We start from the raw sequence: 18,807 nt of genomic DNA on the forward strand, positions 1-18,807 counted from the left end.
CACATTAACATTTTCAACATTTTAAATAACAAAAATTCTCAAAGTTCCCATTATTTCAAGAATAAACTGATGGTAACAATGTCAAACTCCAATTAGCTTCTACATGTCTGTCTATGGCTACAGGCTGAGCAAAGAAAATAACTACTTTGTGTAGATATATCTGTCAGCTTATTCAATACCTTCGAAGCTGAAAGAGCATGTTCTTGTTTCAGAAGGCTTATATCTGCATCATGTTTGCTTTGCAATAGTTTCATGTTTTGCTCATAATCATTCATAAGATGGTCTTTTTCTTTATGCAGTAAGTTGCGCCTAAAAGCAATAAAAAAATAGATTTCTAATATTTTTAGAATCAATCTCTAAAGTGGAATTTTTTAATCATCTAAATCTATTATACTTAAAAAAAAAATGAACATTTTTATTAACTGTAAACATATGCCTCTCATGTTTAAAGAGGACTTTAAGATTAAATGTGCATTGTATAATTAATTTTTACAGATTATTTATACAGTTAACATAAGTACTTTGTAGCTACCCCAAATAGATATCTGATTTCAGACAATACCTTGCCTTTACTTCTTGTAATTCACTACATGTTATCTGGTAACATCTTTCAAGTTCCAATTTATCTTGAATTAGTTTCTGTCTCTGTAAATTACTGTTCTCTGCTTCTCCAGTCAGTTGCTGGACACGGGCCTCCAGTTCTTTAACCATGTGGTTCTAAAAGAATAAGTTATTGTTGAGAAAGTCTTTTACTTTTGTATAACACTTTTGTACCATTAAGGAGCCTGGAAAATAAGTAAATGCATCATAAATGACAATAGTAAAAACAAAATCAACCTTTAACATCTTTTTTAAAAAATGCTTTATACCATAAAACTAGAAACAGCACAGTTACATGCTTAAAGTCATTCATTAAATTAAGTGAATATTTACTAGTCTGCAAATATTCCATGAAGCAGGGACGTGGCAGCATATAGGACAAAGTCCCTATCCTTAGAAGGTTAAATTCTCTTCACATCTCTTTATAAGTTTAGGTTCACTAGGTGGGTACTTACCAGTGCCCTTTTCTCATCATTTGAAGCTGCAAAAATTTTTTCAAATTATAAAACAATGTAATCATATTTTAAGTATAAAATCTATAACTCTCAAATTTTATTACCAGGATTATCACATAACCAATATACTTTTTATTATTTAAGTATATATAAATATTATATTACAGAATTATAGTGTTAGTACACAAATTTTCATTCTTTTTTGAATATCATTTCCATTTTAGTAAAAGTTTTTCTGTATTTTTTCCACAGTATTCAAAATTTTCTCTTAACTAAATCATTCATCTATCATTTGATATTTAAGCTATTTTGTATTCTTCACCTTGGTAGGACTATAATTTACAACCTCAACAAAGGTGCTTATGACCTCTTAGGTACTTTATATTTAAAATTAAGGTAGCAAGCATTAGCTGGAGGGATGACTGATTTTCATTTAATAAGTAAACTTGTTAAATGAAAGATGTACTATGTTCCTTTTATACAGGTTCTAAGATAAACATTTTAAATGAAGTTCAAATATTAAATAACATTAAAATCTCACATCTTTTCATCCTCTCATCCTTTCTTCATTACTGAATAGATATAAAGTTAAATTTTGGTGTAATAGCTTCCAAATATGTAAAATGGAAATCATTACATCTACCTTAAAAGCATGTCAGATAGATCAAATTTTAATAAATGACACAATTCCTGGCTCAGAGCCTGACACCTATTAGATGTCCAGGTTCATTCTTCAAGCATTCTATTTACTTTGGAGTGCTCTTGTTCAGGAGTCTCTTTCAGAAGACAGTTTCAATTTTCTAATACATATTCTGAACACCCCTGTTTCCTACATATTATTTGGATGGAAGAAACAAAACATATATCTTTGGCTTTCCAATTTTAAATGGTGGAATAAAAATTATTTGCATCCCTTCCTCTTCAGAAATTGCCAAAAAGAGACAAGAGGTATGAGAAATATAAATGCAAGCTCCAACTACAAATCCTACAAGGGAAAATCCTACTTCTGGCTCTGAAGAAGTAGCTCACAGTAGAACACATTCCCATTAAGAACAACTGAAAGGGGCTGGGGTTGTAGCTCAGTGGCAGAGCACTTGCCTAGCACATGTGGGGCACTGGGTTCAATCCTCAGCACCATATAACAATAAATAAATAAAATAAAGGTACTCTGTCCATCTATAACCTCCCCCCTAAAATTTTTTTTCTTTAAAGAACAACTGAGCTGGGGCTATAGCTCAACTGGTAGAGTGCTTGCCTCGAATGCACAAGGCCCTGGGCTCAACCCCAGCATGATAAAAAAAATAAATAATAAAAAAAAAGAACTGAAAGACTATAAAAACTTTTTTTTTTATTATTAGTTAGGTGTTAGAGGCTGTGTATGGAGGGTGGTAAAGAGGTCAAAGGAATAAGCTGCAGAGAGGCTCAGGATTCTCCATTTGCTTTTACCCTGGAGGCATTTTCCAGTCTTGGAGGATGAGGGCAGGGCAAGGGAATAGAGCCCGGCATGGCCAGAAAAGCCAGGGTTTGAGAAGTCAAGATCCCTGAGAAAAGGCATGCATGGTATTTAGTCAGCTTTTTCACAGCTGTGACTCAGAGACCCAACCAGAACCACTATAGAGGAGGAAAAGTTTACTTGGGGGCTCACGGTTTCAGAGGTCTTAGTCCATAGGCAGCTGGCTCCATTTCTTGAGGCTTGAGGTGAAGCAGAACATCATGGAAGAAGAGTATAGCAGAGGGAAGTAGTTCACATGAACATCAGGCAGCAGAGAGAGAGAGAGAGAGAGAGACTCCACTCACCAGATACAAAATATATACCCCAAAGGCATGCCCCCAGTGACCCACCTCCAGCCACACCCTACCCGCCTTAGGTTACTACTCAGTTAATACCACCAGAGGATTAATTCACTGATTGGGTTAAGGCTCTCATAACCCAAATTATTCAACCTCTAAGCCTTCTTGCATTGCTGCACACATGAACTTTTGGAGACACTCACATCCAAGCCATAACACATGGTGAAGTGAGGGATTTTGTGTGTAATATATAAAGAGAATATAGGAAATCCAAAAAACGGATAAATATATGCCCCATATGAAGAAAATTTTTTAAAAATCTATTTCTTATATACTTTATCCTAATGGAAAATAAATATATTATTATAAAGTATCAGAAAATAACCTAATTGCTAAAGAAATTAAACAATGCAAAGGGCCCAAATTGATACAAATAAACAAATCTACAGACCTTGCCTGAGGAAAGGGGGTTTTTATCAGCCAGAAAATCCAGACAGTTCTCCTTCTACAATATGAATAATTGAATACTATAAAGATGAGAAAAAATGCTCAGATAAAAGTATAAACCATTTTTTATGAGAAAAAGAAAAAAGATGAAAGGGAAAGATATCCAACATTTTAGAGAAGAAAATGATGGACATTGAAATAACACTGTGACCTCAACTGTCTGTCTGTCATTGAACAGAGTAAGAATAATACAGTGATCCTGAAATTTTAACTCAGGAGTTATCAAACTGATCAAAAAACTATTGTATCTAAAATAAGAATCCAATGGAATATGCTTATTGAAAAACAACAGAACAATTGGAAAGTGGGTCCTTTTCATTTTCCTGCTCAATGTTGCAGTGTGAACACTGGTCACTCGTTCTGAATATAACTATGTTCTATAAGAACTGACAAATACTGACAAGAAGTAAGCATCCCTGATGACAGTGGTACTTTTCCACCCTTATTATCTCCTCCATGTCTTGGCAAACCTTTAGGTTCCTATAGAAAAATAACAAGTATTAGTTGCACGTGGAGAAACTGAAACCCTTGTACACCGCTGATGAGAAGTAAAGTGACGTAGCCACCATGGAAAAGAGTATGAAGATTTCTCTAAAATTTGAAAACAGAAATACCCAATGATCCAGCATTTTTACTTCTGGGTATTCATTCAAAAAAATTGAAACTAGAATCTTAAAGGAAATATTTGCCCTTTTATGTTCCACTCCAGCTATTCACATTAGCTAAGCAATGGAAACAATGTAAATGTCCGTGCATAGTGAATGGCTAATACAATGTGATACATACATACATGTAATATTATTCATCCACAAAGAAGAAGGAAAATTAACCATATGCTGCAACTTGGATGAACCTTAAGGACATTACACTAAGTGAAAGAAGACAGTCACAGAAGACAATGCTGCATAGTTCCAGTGATCTGAAGTACCTAGAATGCTAGAATACACAGATACTGAAAGTAGAGTGGTGCTTGCCAGTTGCAAGGAGAAGGAGAAAGCAGGGAGCCCATTATTCAATAGCTACAGAGTATCAGTCAAGGAAAATTAAAAAGTCCTAGAAATCTTCTGTACAACATTGTGTATATAATTAAAGATACTGTATTGTTAAGAGGGTAGATCTCATGCTGCATTTTTTAAAATGAAAGAAAAACAAGGTATATAACTTACCACATTAAAGACAAATATTTGTAAATATCTTCCCCAATTGAATACCCAGGGTCTCATGGACCACCAACATATTTTGATGATGACAAGAGCCGCCTCTGAGTGGTCACTGTAGACCAGGCACTGTGCTAAGTATTTTATAAGGTTTAGGCCAGTTAATCATTCCCCCAAAACTATGAGGTAGGTATCAGAAATATAGTTTTAGATATGAGCAAAAATGATTACCTTGCTATTTTACTTGTTCTTTTAGTAAAATAGTAAGAAGAAAAGAATTTGGTTCATGATCTCCTGAACCAAAATTCACTCCACTATTATAACATCTCCAAGACTACAATTTTCTGCTCATAAGATTACAGAAAATGAACCTGCCGAAATACCATAAGAAGAGATAACATTTTATAACAGAAGGTATACAAAGAGAAGCTAAATCAAACTTTGGAAACAGTTCAGGTCCCTTTCTTAGTCTCTCAAATGTTCTTTACTTCAATCCCTAGTACTTAAAAAAAATGTTACATTATTAAACATTTGAAAGATATTTTTTTTATTCTGTAATTTGAGGGCAACAGTGTTTTATAGCTTGGAACTTCAAAAATAATAAAGGGCAAGCTAGTGAAATTCTATCCTATCTCAGCATTATCAATACTAACTCAGTATTAGCAATATTTAGTTTAAGTGAAATGAGACTCAGAAACATGATATTTTATAAGAAACAGCAGAAGAGCAATAGAAGTAATAATCTATTACCACAAAATATTCCCTAAATATGCTGTTGAAATATAGATTGCTCATTGCCCAATGATTTCTTAAATATATACCTTTGTTAGCTTGAATTAATAAAGTCAAAAGTCATCAGTTTTAAAAATGATAAAAATCATCTTTGAGAAATCAGTTTTAAAATATACAACTAGAATGCTCTAAAAAGAAATTCTCAATATCTATTCCCCTAACATCCTTTCAATAAGGTTAGTAATTATTATATGATTATCTGATGGCTCTCAAATTTCAAACTGCATTGACTAACTCTTAACCATAATGGGGATTAACACTAAAATCAATTAACTCTATATTTATGTATAGTCTTTCCCCCATTTGAAAAAATCAAATGATCCACCCTGAATTTATCATAGTTCCCACATGATGATTTTTCTAATATGCTTATCTTTTTATAACCTCTCTTACTCCAGCACTCCATAAGTATAAAAAACATATTGCAATTACTTCAACAGCAATGAAGATGAAGAGAGTAAGTCTAGAACCAGTTCCTTCAGCATATCACTCAGCACACTCCCTCAGGCTCCTCGTACATGATGTTCATGCTAACTGCAGCATAACTAAGACCAAATTTTACCAGGTTATCAAATATTATTTTTCCTGAGAGTCTTTAGCAAATAATACAAAGAATGTATAAATATGAAACATATTTTATGTGTGTTTATATATGTATGATCAATTATTTATACCAATAGCCACCAAGTGGGCAAAAACAGACTAGTTGGTACCTGTCTGTGAAGACTGATTTCTGATTTGTACAAGATTGGGAAGTCATGGTAATGTGCCAGATAGAACAGTCATGAGAAGGAATATAAAAACCAAAACTGAAGAAAGGATTCAGAAGAAGAAAAAAAAACAGCAGTCAATCAGGCTGTAAGAAGAAAGGAAAAAAGAGAGGTGAGAAGAAGAAACTTGATAAGGTACAAGCATATTATTTAAAAAAGACAATTCTGATACTAATTCTTCAAACACTGATCATCTGCTGAAACGTAACTGTCATTATAAGTTGACATGCTTTCTGATATGCAGATAAGTATTACAGATCTACATTAACTGATCAATTACTTTTGTATATGCTGACACCAACTCTCTGACTTAAGAAGCAAAATATATGAGGTCAGTTACTCTTTTTATTATTCATTTTTAAGGCATATTTTTGCACAAAGTAAATAAAAGGAATTTAAACTTTGTAATGGCAAGGGAAAACCTATAAGTATAATATGATGGACTTTAAGGACAACAACAATATTTGGCAAGAATAATTTTTAACTGCATACAGAGAATTAAAAGGATATTAAACAGTGGGGGCCTAAAATTGGGATAAAAATTATTCATCTTTTCATATTTTCTTGCATACTGTTTTGCAAGCTGTAACAGATGGTTTAGAAGGAAAATTCGGAGGTATGTAACAAAATCAGGAAAGGGCCCAAAAATTGTACAGGAAATGATAAATCACCTTGGGTACACAGGATATCATTTGGAAGACTACATTGAATTTCTTGAAATGACATGAGTTATAAGCAGAAATTATAATGGGTATTAGGTTAGGAATTCAGTTCTTAATCATGGAACAATTTTGTTTTCAACAAACATGGAAGAAAGAGAAGACAGGGAAAGCAGTTGGCAAATTATTGGAGGAGTCCAAGAATGAGGCAACAATGGCCTGACCTCAACCAGCAGCTCTAGAACAGAAGGAAAGAGAACAGATCCAACAAAAATTTATGGAAGTAAATAAAATGATTCAGTAAAATATTAAATGAGGGAGATGAGAATTATCAAAAATTATAAACCTTCCAGGTTAAAAGTCTAATGTGCCAGGAGTATGCTAAGGACAATGGGAATTAAGAAAAAGTTGAGGCAAGGACATTATTTTGGTATGCAATACCATAGAGATAACTTTCAACATGAGCTTTTAGTGATACAGCTTATATCAGCATAATATAGATAACATCTAGGACTACAGATAGAAATGTTGTCTCTTCACAAACTTAGTTGGAAACCCTGCAAGAGTCAAAATTGAAAAGGAATCCCAATTTCAACTCCTATGGCATAAGGAGCAACATATTTAGATTTATTTCATAAGCTTGTTGTGGAAATATGAAATATGTACAAAAAAGTGCACAATTTTTAATTTAAATATTGATGATTTTTACAGCTGAAAATACTCATGCACCACTAGAAGATATGTTACCAGGCCCTCTGAAGCTTTATTAGTCATATTCTATCCAAAGGTAAAGTGTGAATTTATCACAAATAAACTTTGCTTTTCTTTAAATTTTGTATAAGAGCAATAAAGAGCATATTCTATTTGGGATCAGGCTTCTTATACATGTGAAATTCATCCATATTGTGGAGTCCAACAGTAGTAATCTTTTTCAATGCTCTAAACAGCATTTCACTTGGCAAATATATGGAAATAATTAATCCATTTTATTTATCTATCTATTCTGGGTTCCAGGCTATTCAAAATAATATTGCTAGGACTTTCAGACATATTTTATAGTGCTCCTATGCACAGGTTTCTTTTTGTTACCTCTTGCAGTGAAATTGTTTAGTACTAAGATGTATATATGTTAAGCTTCAGTAGTTACTACCAAAGTTCAAGGTAGATGTAAAAATCTAACATCTGTATAGCACTATATAGGACTTCTTATGATTCTGCGTCTTTGACAAAACTAGGAACTATGGTTTTTATTAAATTTAGGCATTTTGTGAATTTGTAGAGATACTGAATTATTTTATTTCAATTTTCCTAAAGAAATAAAGTCTTAAGCACCTTCTAAAATGTTTACTAATCATGTGACTATCCTCTTTTCTGTAGTGCCTATTTAAACCTAGTATCCTTTTGATTTAGATTGCTTTTCTTTCTATTTTGTGATTTGTAAAAATTATTTATATATTTAAAAACTTTACTGGATTAAGGAGCTTTATTGGATAAAAGAGAACTTTATTAGATAAAGGAAATGCAAATATTTCTTCCATTTTGAATTGTCTTTTCCCTTTCTTAATGATATCCTTTGACAAACAAAAGGTATTTATTTTGATATATTCTGGTTTACCAGCATTTTTCTTTATGGTTAGTGTTTTAATTTCCTTTTTAAGAAGTCTTCCAGTAGTCCAGACCAGGAAGATAGTCTACTAAAATTTCCTCTAAATATTTTATTTTATATGAATTTTTAATTTGAGATGTTCCTAGATCAAATCACCCTAGAGATAATAAGAGAATATTATAAACAATTTTATGCCAGAATATTATAAACAATTTTATATTACTTAATAAATATAAAGGCTTAAGAAGCATTTTGTCATATGAATATTCAATTGACCAATTTACTGGAAGGACCAAACTTTCCACAGTGAATGACTAGGTTTAAAAAAATAGATAAACTAAATAATTATTAACAATTTTCATTAAGATTTTAATCTCATATTGCTGGTCCCCAAAATTAAAAACAGCAAAAAGAAAATGGTTATGAATAAAATAAATTCACAGTACATAATGCGTATGCTTTGAGAAACAAAAAATTGCCTCCACCAAAATAAGTATTATAGAAAATTAAAATTTTATTGAAACAAAGAAAAACATATTTGGTCTATGGAACAGAATTTAAATATTAATTTATGAAAAAATTAAGCCAATGAATTCATACAATCACTAACAAAAGACACCTGAAAAATATTTAAAAATTAATATACCTAAGTGTTTGAAAATTGATACACCTATAGCAAGGGTGACAAAAAAAAAGTGGGGGAGATATATAAATTACCAATGTTGTCATGAAAGAGGATAAATCCCTAGAGATCGTGCAAATCACCCTAGAGATAATAAGAGAATATTATAAACAATTTTATGCCAGTGAATTCTAAAATGATGAAATAGATAAGTTCTTTGACTGACAAATTACTACAGCTAACACAAAAAGGAAATTATAATAACCCTACAGGTATTAACAATTGAATTTATAATTTTAAATCTTCCCAAAAAGAAGATCCTAACTTTGATGGCATCATTGCTGAATTTAATATAACACTGAAATAACAGTACAGATACTATGAATTATTTCAGAAACAGAAGAATCATTTCCCAACTCAATTGGAATACCAGAACTATCCTGATAACACAACATGGAAAAGATAGTAAAGGAAAGACAATGTTGTGTTAACAACATCCTGATAATTTAGATGCAAAAATCTGACTTAAAACATTAAGTCAAATCCTACAATATACAAAAGAATAGTAGAATTTGACTTAACGAGAATTTATCATAGTTAAGCAAAGTTGGTTTAACATTTAGAAATCAATCAGTGTAAGTTACCATATTCACAGAATAAAAAAGGAAAAATATATACTAATATAGACACAAAAAATGCATTTGATAAAATTGAACACCTAGACATGATACAAACTCTAAAAACTACAAACTAGAAATACATTTTCTAAATTTTTTTTGTAATTCTAGACAAACAGCATGCCTTTATTTTATTTGTTTATATTTATGTGGTGCTGAGGATCAAACCCAGTGCCTCACAAGTGCTAGACAGGCGCTCTGCTGCTGAGCGATAACCCCAGTTCTAGAAATAACATTTTTTATAGTTCCTCAAACAAGTAAAAAGGATCCTGCAAACAATATAATTTAAAAAATTAAATGCAGGCTGGGTTGTGGCTCAGTGGTACAGTTTTTGAGACACTGTGTTGGCATGAGTGAGACATTGGGTTTGATTCTCCACACCCAATATAAATATATGATTAAAATAAAGGTCATTAACATCTAAAGAAAAATTTTTTAATTAAATGTTTTCACAGTAAATGTAAAACAGGAAGGAATGTCTGTCTACTTTCTCACCTTTAGAGGTGATGACAATATTCTATAACTTGACTAAGGTAACATTTACAGAGTGTGTACATCTGCCAAAACTTACAGAACTAAACATCTATACAAGGTAAATTTTAGTGCATTTGAGTTATAAATAAGTAAACCAGACCTTAAAAACAGGATTTGAGGGCTGGGGTTGTAGCTCAGTGGTACAGCACTTGCCTCACACATGTGAGGCACTGATTCGTTCCCCAGCACAACAAAAAAACAAATAAATAAAACAGATGTTAAATTCTTTAAAAAAAAAAAAAACATAGGATTTGAATTTACAACTTAGAATTTAACATTGCATCAAAACACTGTGCGCCAAAATACTTCAGGTATACCTACATAACAACATATATAAAAATCAGCTCAAAATTAATCAAATACCTAAATATAAGACCTAAAACTATAAAATGTTCATAGGAAATTGGGCAATAAACATCATCTTCTGTGAGGTTCCCTGCAACACAGGCCAGCACAGGCTCTACTCTCCACTCATGAGTGATGCCACAGGCGCCCACCCAGTGGAAACTGGACCACAGCCTCATCAAGCCACCATTCTTCCTTGTCACTCTTGCTGCTTTTGTATGTTCTATCTGATGCCTCTCTAGTTTTACATCCAGGTAACTGGTGGCATTCATTAGCTGCTGAAGTCTTAAAGATTGTAAATGAAACTGCTTCCGTCAACTTTTTGCCTTTATGATCGACAGACCTGACAACAATTTTAGAGGAGTGAAAGTTTATTTAGCACTCATCATTTCAAAAGTCTCAATTCACAGATAGCAGACTACATTGATCTGTGCCAAAAGTGAGGCAGAGGATCAAGATGGAAGAATATGGCAGAGGAGAGCAGCTCAGGATATGATAATCAAGAAGCAGAAAGAGCTCCACTCATCAAGGACAAAATATAAATCTCAAAGTCACGCACCCAGGAACCTATCTCCTTCAGCCACACAGTTATTGCCCAGTTAATCCCTATCAGTGGATTAAGGCTCTCATAAACCAGTCATTTCACTTCTAAACTTCTTGAACTATCTCACACATAAGCTCTTAGTGGATACCTAATATCTAAACCATAAGAAAAACTGTCTAACTGCTCAATCTCAACCCCAGGGACAGTGTTATGGAACCTGAGCACAGGTGAGTTCCAAAGAAAAAGTCAAGTGACACTAGAGTCTGAAGAGGTTGACTGTTAAACAGTGCCAAAGATCTGAATGAAAGTGAGTATCTTTAATCAACACTCACAGTATTCTGGAATACTATACATGTGCTGGTGGAGGCCAAAGATCCAGGTCCCTACCCTGGTCACCAGTGAAGGGAGCAGTGGTCCTCATCCCCAGGTCCAACCACATAAGGACTGTGATAACCCTTGTAACAAGCATGAGTTTTTAACATGGACACAAAGATGAGGCATAAGAACCAAGACTAAAACCTTCAGTTTCGATTGGACATACTTTCTTTTTTGGAATAAAGGAACATTCTCCTGTCATGGGGTCATTCTCTTGTCAATTCCAAAAAAGTGCATATAAATTTGTAAATTTTTTAAAACATTAATATTTGATGTCAAATGTTCTATCTGGGTTTTATGTTTTATTGTACTCCATTAAAAAGAAAAAATTTACAGCCTCAGAATGTTTTATGAGTAAATTTAATGTACTGAAAATGAAAAAATTTAAGTAAAAAAAGATAATGGCATGCCTTTATTTTATTTGCTAATTTTTATGTGGTGCTAAGGATTAAACCCAGTGCCTCACATGTGCTGGGCAAGCACTCTGCCACTGAGCTACAGTCCCAGCCCCAGTCAACAGAAATTGACAAAAGAATGACAGCAATTCAATAGGGAAGAAAGATGTATTTTCAAATTAATGGTGCTAGGACAAGTGGAAACCTGTGTTCCCCACAAAATTGAATCTAGATACAGACCTTGTATCTTTTACAAAAATCAACTAAGAATAGGTATTAGGCATAAAATATAATCCTATAAAACTTCTAGATGAAAAGATAGGAGGGATAAAAAAGGAAGATAACTATGTGACCTTTGGTTTGGTGATAAGTTTTTACATATACCACCAAAAGCATGTTCCTTGATATAAAGAGTTGGTAAGACCTGGTTAAAACTGAAAACTTCCACTCTGAGAAAGACATTAAGAGAATGAAAAGACAAGCCAGAAACTGGAAGAAAAATTTTCCACATATAAATCTCATGAAGACATATCTAAAATACCCATAGAATTTTTAATACTCAACAATAAGAAAATGACTCAACCAAAAACTGGGCAAAATATTGAAAGAGATAGCTCACCAAAGAAGACATATATATGGTAAGAAGCATATGAAAAATGTGTAAGTAACATGCCATTATAGAACTGACAATTAAGATAACACTGATGTACCAATACACATATTTTAGACTGGCAAAGATAAAACTACCCATATCAAATACGGGAAAAGACACGAGAAATAGAAACTTGCATTTTGCTTCTAGAGAACTAAAATGGTACAAACTGGAAGGCAACTGGAATTTCTTAAGTAACCTAAATAAACATAATCTTACTATGCTATCCAGCAATCAAGATCCTCCTACCCAAGTGATTCAAAAACTGTGTCAACACAAAATCCTTTAGGTAAATGTTTATAAAAGCTTTATTCATTATCTCTAAAAACTAAAAAAAAAAAAAAGTGTTCTTCAAAAGATCAACAGATATATAAACTAAGGCACATTCGGTTAAAACTAAGGAAATATGAAAAAAGGCCATCTACTTTAGCTATTAATAACATCTCAACATAGATTCATTCAATCCTTCATGCAACAAGTGTACCAAAATAACATAAGATGTGAATATCAGAGAAAATCAGCTCAGGATATTTAGAAATTCTCTGCTGTCTTTTTAAATTTCTGTAAATCTAAAATTGTTCTAAAGAATAAGATCTATTTTTAAAGGGCATTTTATTCAAAATGATAAACTGGTATTATGGTGGGGGGGTTCTCCTTTACAAGCATTTAGAGTTTAGGAGAAGAAATGTTGACTGAAACTATAAAATAAAACTCTAGCTATCTGAGCGAGTAGGGGGTTGCTCTCTGAATGTGTCACTACTAACAAGAGGTAAAACAAAATATTTCAGTTGTCTAAGGCTTTTGATATTCTTTGTAGAGGGGTGGGGGGTTAACCAGAGTGCAGTAAATTTGACCAGGGAAAAAATTCCATCTTTATTTTTACTATCCTAACTGAAGTGTAGCATTTTCCTTCAATTATGAAAGTACTCATCAAATCCAGATAGCATTATCTAACAAAAGTCACAGATATTTTACAGTTCATCACACTGATGAATCAGCAGTACATATTATTTACCCCCATCATTACTCAAAAATTACTAGCAGGCTCACCACTAGATTGTTATATTTGTTGCATAAATTTAGAAACATATATTACTATATTACAATTTTGATTTATTAATATTTTGACAACTATACCTCAATATGATTTTTGTAATTTTTTACATATGTTTATTAAATTTAAAAATACTATTCTGAAAAGGACTATACAGAAATCACTAGATTAACAGTGGGGTTCTAAGGACAGAAAAAAATGTTAAGTACTCCACTAACAAAGCCTAGAATCTCAATAGAGTTACCCATACATATTCATTGTGTTTAAACCATGAGACCAGAGGAGCCCTATCATTTTACAGCCTTCACCTCCTAATACTCTTGCTATAATTTTTACATTCATAAGTTCTAATATTTGTTTAAAAATTCAGTGTTTACATGTTGTAATTATGAATCTCACATAAGAAAATGCCTGTGCATACCAAAAGCGTAAGTTGAATGATACAAACAAGCTTCTGCTTATAATATGTGGCAATAAAATAAAACAAGATTCAACAAAAAAGTTAAAAAGCTGAAAAATAAACAAAGTGGAGAAAGTAATTCTCAGTGACAGCTTCATCTTTCATCTCAAGCCATGCCTTGAACTCTACCTTGTTTAATTATTAAATCAGGAGCTGCTCAGCAAGACATGTCTAGTTTTGATGATTCCTAAATTCATTCCTGCTGACAGACTCTGTCCATTTTTCCCTATATTTACTATTATCACCCATGACAAGGTCTGAATGCTAATTTTTAAATTCAACATTCATTAGAAATAGAATGAAGTTTCTCTGATAGTGACCTCATCTCTCCAAAGCATAACCTTTTTTTCCATACTAACAAAAATTAAAAATTCTACTATAAAAGATACTTCTCTCTTAATATTATTTAATTATAAAACATAGCAATTGTATAAACATTTTAAGCAATCAATATATTTTGCAAATTTCTACTTTTAAATTATTTAACATTTTAGGACAATAAAATTTAGAATTGGGCTGGGGATGTGGCTCAAGTGGTAGCACACTCATCAAGCACGTTTGAGGCACTGGGTTCGATTTTTAGCACCACGTAAAAATAAAATAAAGATATTGTGTCCACTTTAAAAACTAAAAATAAATATTTTTCTAAAAATTTAGAATGTTGAGATGATAAATATATATTTCAGATTTAGATTTGCTTTCTGTCCATGGCTTTAAGATATCCGTATACATGTCTACAGTATCATTATTCACAATTAACAAAGGTGAAAGCAACTCAATATTATAGATGAATGAATAAACACAATGTGGTCTATAAATTCAGTGGATTATTACTCAGCCTTTAAAAAGTTACAACATGGATGAACTGTGAAGACATTATGCTAAGTGAAATAAGCCAATCACAAAAAGGCAAATGCTATATGAAAGCACTTAGGAGACAAATTTGGAAGGGCCAATTCATAGACAATAGAAGGGTATTTGCCAGAGGCTGAAAGAAAACAACAAATGAAGAGTTCTATGTGTACAGAGCTTCAGCTGAGCAAGATGAGTGTTTCATGGGTACAAAGGTTCAGCTAAGGGAGATGAAAAAATTCTGAATCTGCATGGTGATGATGATCGCACAAAAATGTCAAGGCACTTAAAAGTCACTGAGCTATGCACATAAAATGCTTAAAATGATAAATTTTATATCATGGATATTTATCACAATAAAAGAGAGAGGAAAAATCCTGACAATTGGTTTGTACCTGAATCCTAAATATATGAAATATCCTTCAAACCCAAGAAAAAGACAAATAACGGAAACATAAAACAACAAAGGGGATAAATAAGCAACTTGAAACAACCAAGAAACAAAATAGCCACCAAAAAAAAAAAAATTAAAACATGACATTTTACAAGTCAGGAAAAAAAATAAAATTTGATAATTCCAAGTGTGGCAAGAATTTAAAAAGTTGACTCTCATATTCAGTTGAACGGGAACATAAATAGGAGGAACCACTTTGGAATGTACACAACAAAAACAGAAATTATTTTCTTTAATGTATACTCCCTATACCAGTGATTTTAAACCATTGATCTTGACCAGTGTGTGAAATCAAGTTGTAAACCACAAACTGGAAAATTTTTAATGAAATTAAAAGAAAATAAAAATGATAGAGCCTATCAAGAGTGAACAGCAAATAGCAAAATCGAAACTTTCATTTGAGTTATAAATGTGCAGGGGGTATGTATTCTTATACATGTATGTTTGAGACACAATTTACAAAATTCATTTTTTACTGGACGTCATTGTCCAAAATGTTTGTAAACCAATAGCTTAGAGCAACAGTAGTTCTCAAAGTGTGGTCAACAAACTCCTGAGATTCCCCAAGATTCTTTACTTGAGTTTATGGGATCAAAGCAATTTTGCCTTTTTCATTACCAATGAGTTTTCTAAACACTACATGCGATGAGATATCAAAATAAGTGCAAAAACAGATATGAGAATCCAGCTGTCTTCTATTAAGCCAAAGGTTAAAAGAATTTACAAAAATGTAAAGAAACAGCAGACGTCTCACTGAAATATTTTTCTTTTATATTTATAGTTATCATAATATTATTATATGTGTTTATATGCAATGGTTTTATTATTTTATTTTAAGTGAATTTAAAAATTAAAATTTTAAAAATATAGCCCCCGCCCCCGACCAAAAAAAAAAAAGGCCATACCATACTGGTTCTGTTAACTGGCAAAGTCCCAAATTTTACTTTAAGAAACCTAATGTCTGTAACAAAATGGAATACACAATCATTTTACAAGAATCTATAATGTACATATTAAGTCTTTCTTCTTTTCAAAGCCAATGACTTAATATCCAATATTTTCCGTTTAACAGCAATAACAAGTAGAATAATATTTCTTACCTATTTTTTTATGTTGAAGTGTGTCCTCCAAAAGGACACACTGAAACCCAACCCCCACTACTATAAATATGATCTTATTTGGATGGAAATAGGGTCTTTACAGATGTAATCAAGTTAGTGTGAGGGGATTCTGGATTAGGGTAGGCCCTAAATCCAATGACTGCTATCCTTATAAGAAGACCATGTGAAGACACTGGCACACAGAGACACACAGGAGAACGCAAAGTGACAGCAGAGGCAGAAACTGGAATACCACAGTGATAAGCCAAGGAATGTCCAAAACTGACAGCCACCACCAAACTAGGAAGAGGCAAGACAGAATCTTTGTCTTCTTCTAACCCCTTCAGAGAGAGCAGGTTCCTGCTGATGCCTCAATTCTGTACTTCCAGTCTTTGAAGCTGTTGGCACAATAAATATCTCCTGTTCTAAACTACCTAAGTTGTAGTGTTTGATAAGGAAGCCCTAGGAAACTAACACACTATTTAATTAGCAGAGTTTCGGATTGTTTGTTTTAATTTAAACACCCAGCATTGGACTAAAAAGTAGAGGAATAGACAATCATATATATTTTTGCTAATGGTAATTTTATTATGGACATTAATTTTGTTTCTTTTGCCATACCTTTTCTAAATTTTTAATAATGAGCATGTGTATCTTCTGCAATAAGAAAAAAATGTTTTAAAAACACTATTGCCACTATTATTTAACATTTTATGTAAGTTCTGCTCAATGTATAATAAATTAAAACATTTGCTACACTCATGCAAAGAGTTAAAATCTGTAAGACTTACCTATATGTTTATTCTTATACAGCAAATGTATAAAACTTGTACATAACAAAAGTCTGAGACAGGTATAAAATATTACAAAAGATGTTTAAAGGAAAGATGTTCTCAGAGTTCTGCTTCCTTATTAACTCAGTTAAACTGAATCCAAAAGCATATGTTAAAGGAAAGGGCTCAGAGTAGCCAAGATTATTCTGATGGACCAGGAGGATATAAAGAGTAATTGTGAGCTATAATAATAATGACAGCATAATATTAGTTGAGCCAGAGAAATTTGCCAATTAGAATAGAGATCGTCGTATATATGGAAGTTTTATGTACAAAAATGGCCATGACATCAACAAAGAAAGGAAGCATTACTCAAAAAAGTAAAGCTGGAAAAAAAATAGCCAACCACAGAGAAAATGATGAAATTAGATACCTATCTTTTATTCTACTCACAAAAACTAACATCAGAGTTATTGAAGCCTCAGTGTAAAATCAAAACTTCAGTATTCTTAGTAGAATATAGAAGTCAGTCTTCTTGCACTTACAATAGAGAAATATTGTATTAACAAGATATAAAAAGCACTAATTACAAAAGATTGATAAAGAACTTTCTTCATTAAAAGATAATGGGGCTGGGCCTCAGTGATACAGCGGTCATCTCACTTGTGCGAGGCACTAGGTTCAATCCTCAGCACCACATAAAAATAAATAAAATAAAATAAAATAAACGTATTGTTTTCATCTATGACTAAAAAAATATTTTTAAAAAATCATCTCTCCCCTACAACCTATTTGCTCATGTACTTTAATCTACGGAGAATGTTCTCTCCAATGTAACATTTCCTGTAGGACTAGTAAGGCTTTCCTATCACAAATGGGAAATTGCTAGTGGGAGTCAAACAGTGGCCCTAGGCTTTTGTAAACTCCAAAAGTTATATTAATCTCCCATTCCCTTTGTCCAGCTGGTTCTCGGCCTTTTCCTTTATCTCTTTCCTATTACTTCCTTAGGAGGGAATGGAGGCCTCAGCTTCATCTTCAAGCAAATGTTGATTAACTTCTTAGACTGAGCCTTTCTTTTCTCATTTACATGTCTCTGTTATTCTTGTACATTGCATTTTCAAAGATAATTGTATACTGAGTGCTTATCAGGCAATTTAACGTATGTATATTAATTTATTTAATAATTTGAACAACTTATATTATTTAATTCTATTGTTATCCTAACCCACAGATAAGGAAGATTTATATTTGAAGAGTTAACATGACTCCCAAGTTACGAAGGATTTGAAATTTGAACTTAAAAGACTAATCCTAAAGTCCAGTTCCAAACCACTATGTAATCACTTCCCATTTCTTTTACCCTTTGAGATAGGACTTGTCTAAGGGCCCAGGTAACTAAGACAATATCTATCATATGCTGAGGTAACTGATTCCTATTCAAATTCCACAGTGTTAAGTTCAAGAAAGTACTTGGACCCAGCCATCTGGCTGAGGCAGCTGTGAATGATAAATGAGGAGTGGGCTGATGCCTGGAATCCAACTCTGGATAGTGCTATGATGCCATGTTAAACATCAGTAACCAGATTGATGAGGTACACTTGCCTTGGATAAGGGAAGCCCTGATCCATACATG

The 18,807-nt window shown here is 32.6% G+C and overlaps 1 protein-coding gene across 3 annotated transcripts in view; it reads right to left on the reverse strand.

Annotated features, from left to right (window-relative positions):
* Positions 1-18,807, reverse strand: part of Cep112 (centrosomal protein 112) — a 472,932-nt gene that overhangs the window by 334,412 nt on the left and 119,713 nt on the right. For all 3 annotated transcript variants that reach the window (XM_076869863.1, XM_076869862.1, XM_076869864.1), the window contains 2 exons: positions 563-717; positions 180-309 (listed from right to left, as the gene is read on the reverse strand). In XM_076869863.1, coding sequence (XP_076725978.1) covers positions 180-309; positions 563-717 — 285 coding nt within the window. The remainder of the gene's footprint in view (positions 1-179; positions 310-562; positions 718-18,807) is intronic.

The sequence above is a fragment of the Callospermophilus lateralis genome, chromosome 11, assembly GCF_048772815.1.
Source record: "Callospermophilus lateralis isolate mCalLat2 chromosome 11, mCalLat2.hap1, whole genome shotgun sequence".
In the NCBI taxonomy this organism is placed as follows: Eukaryota; Metazoa; Chordata; class Mammalia; order Rodentia; family Sciuridae; genus Callospermophilus; species Callospermophilus lateralis.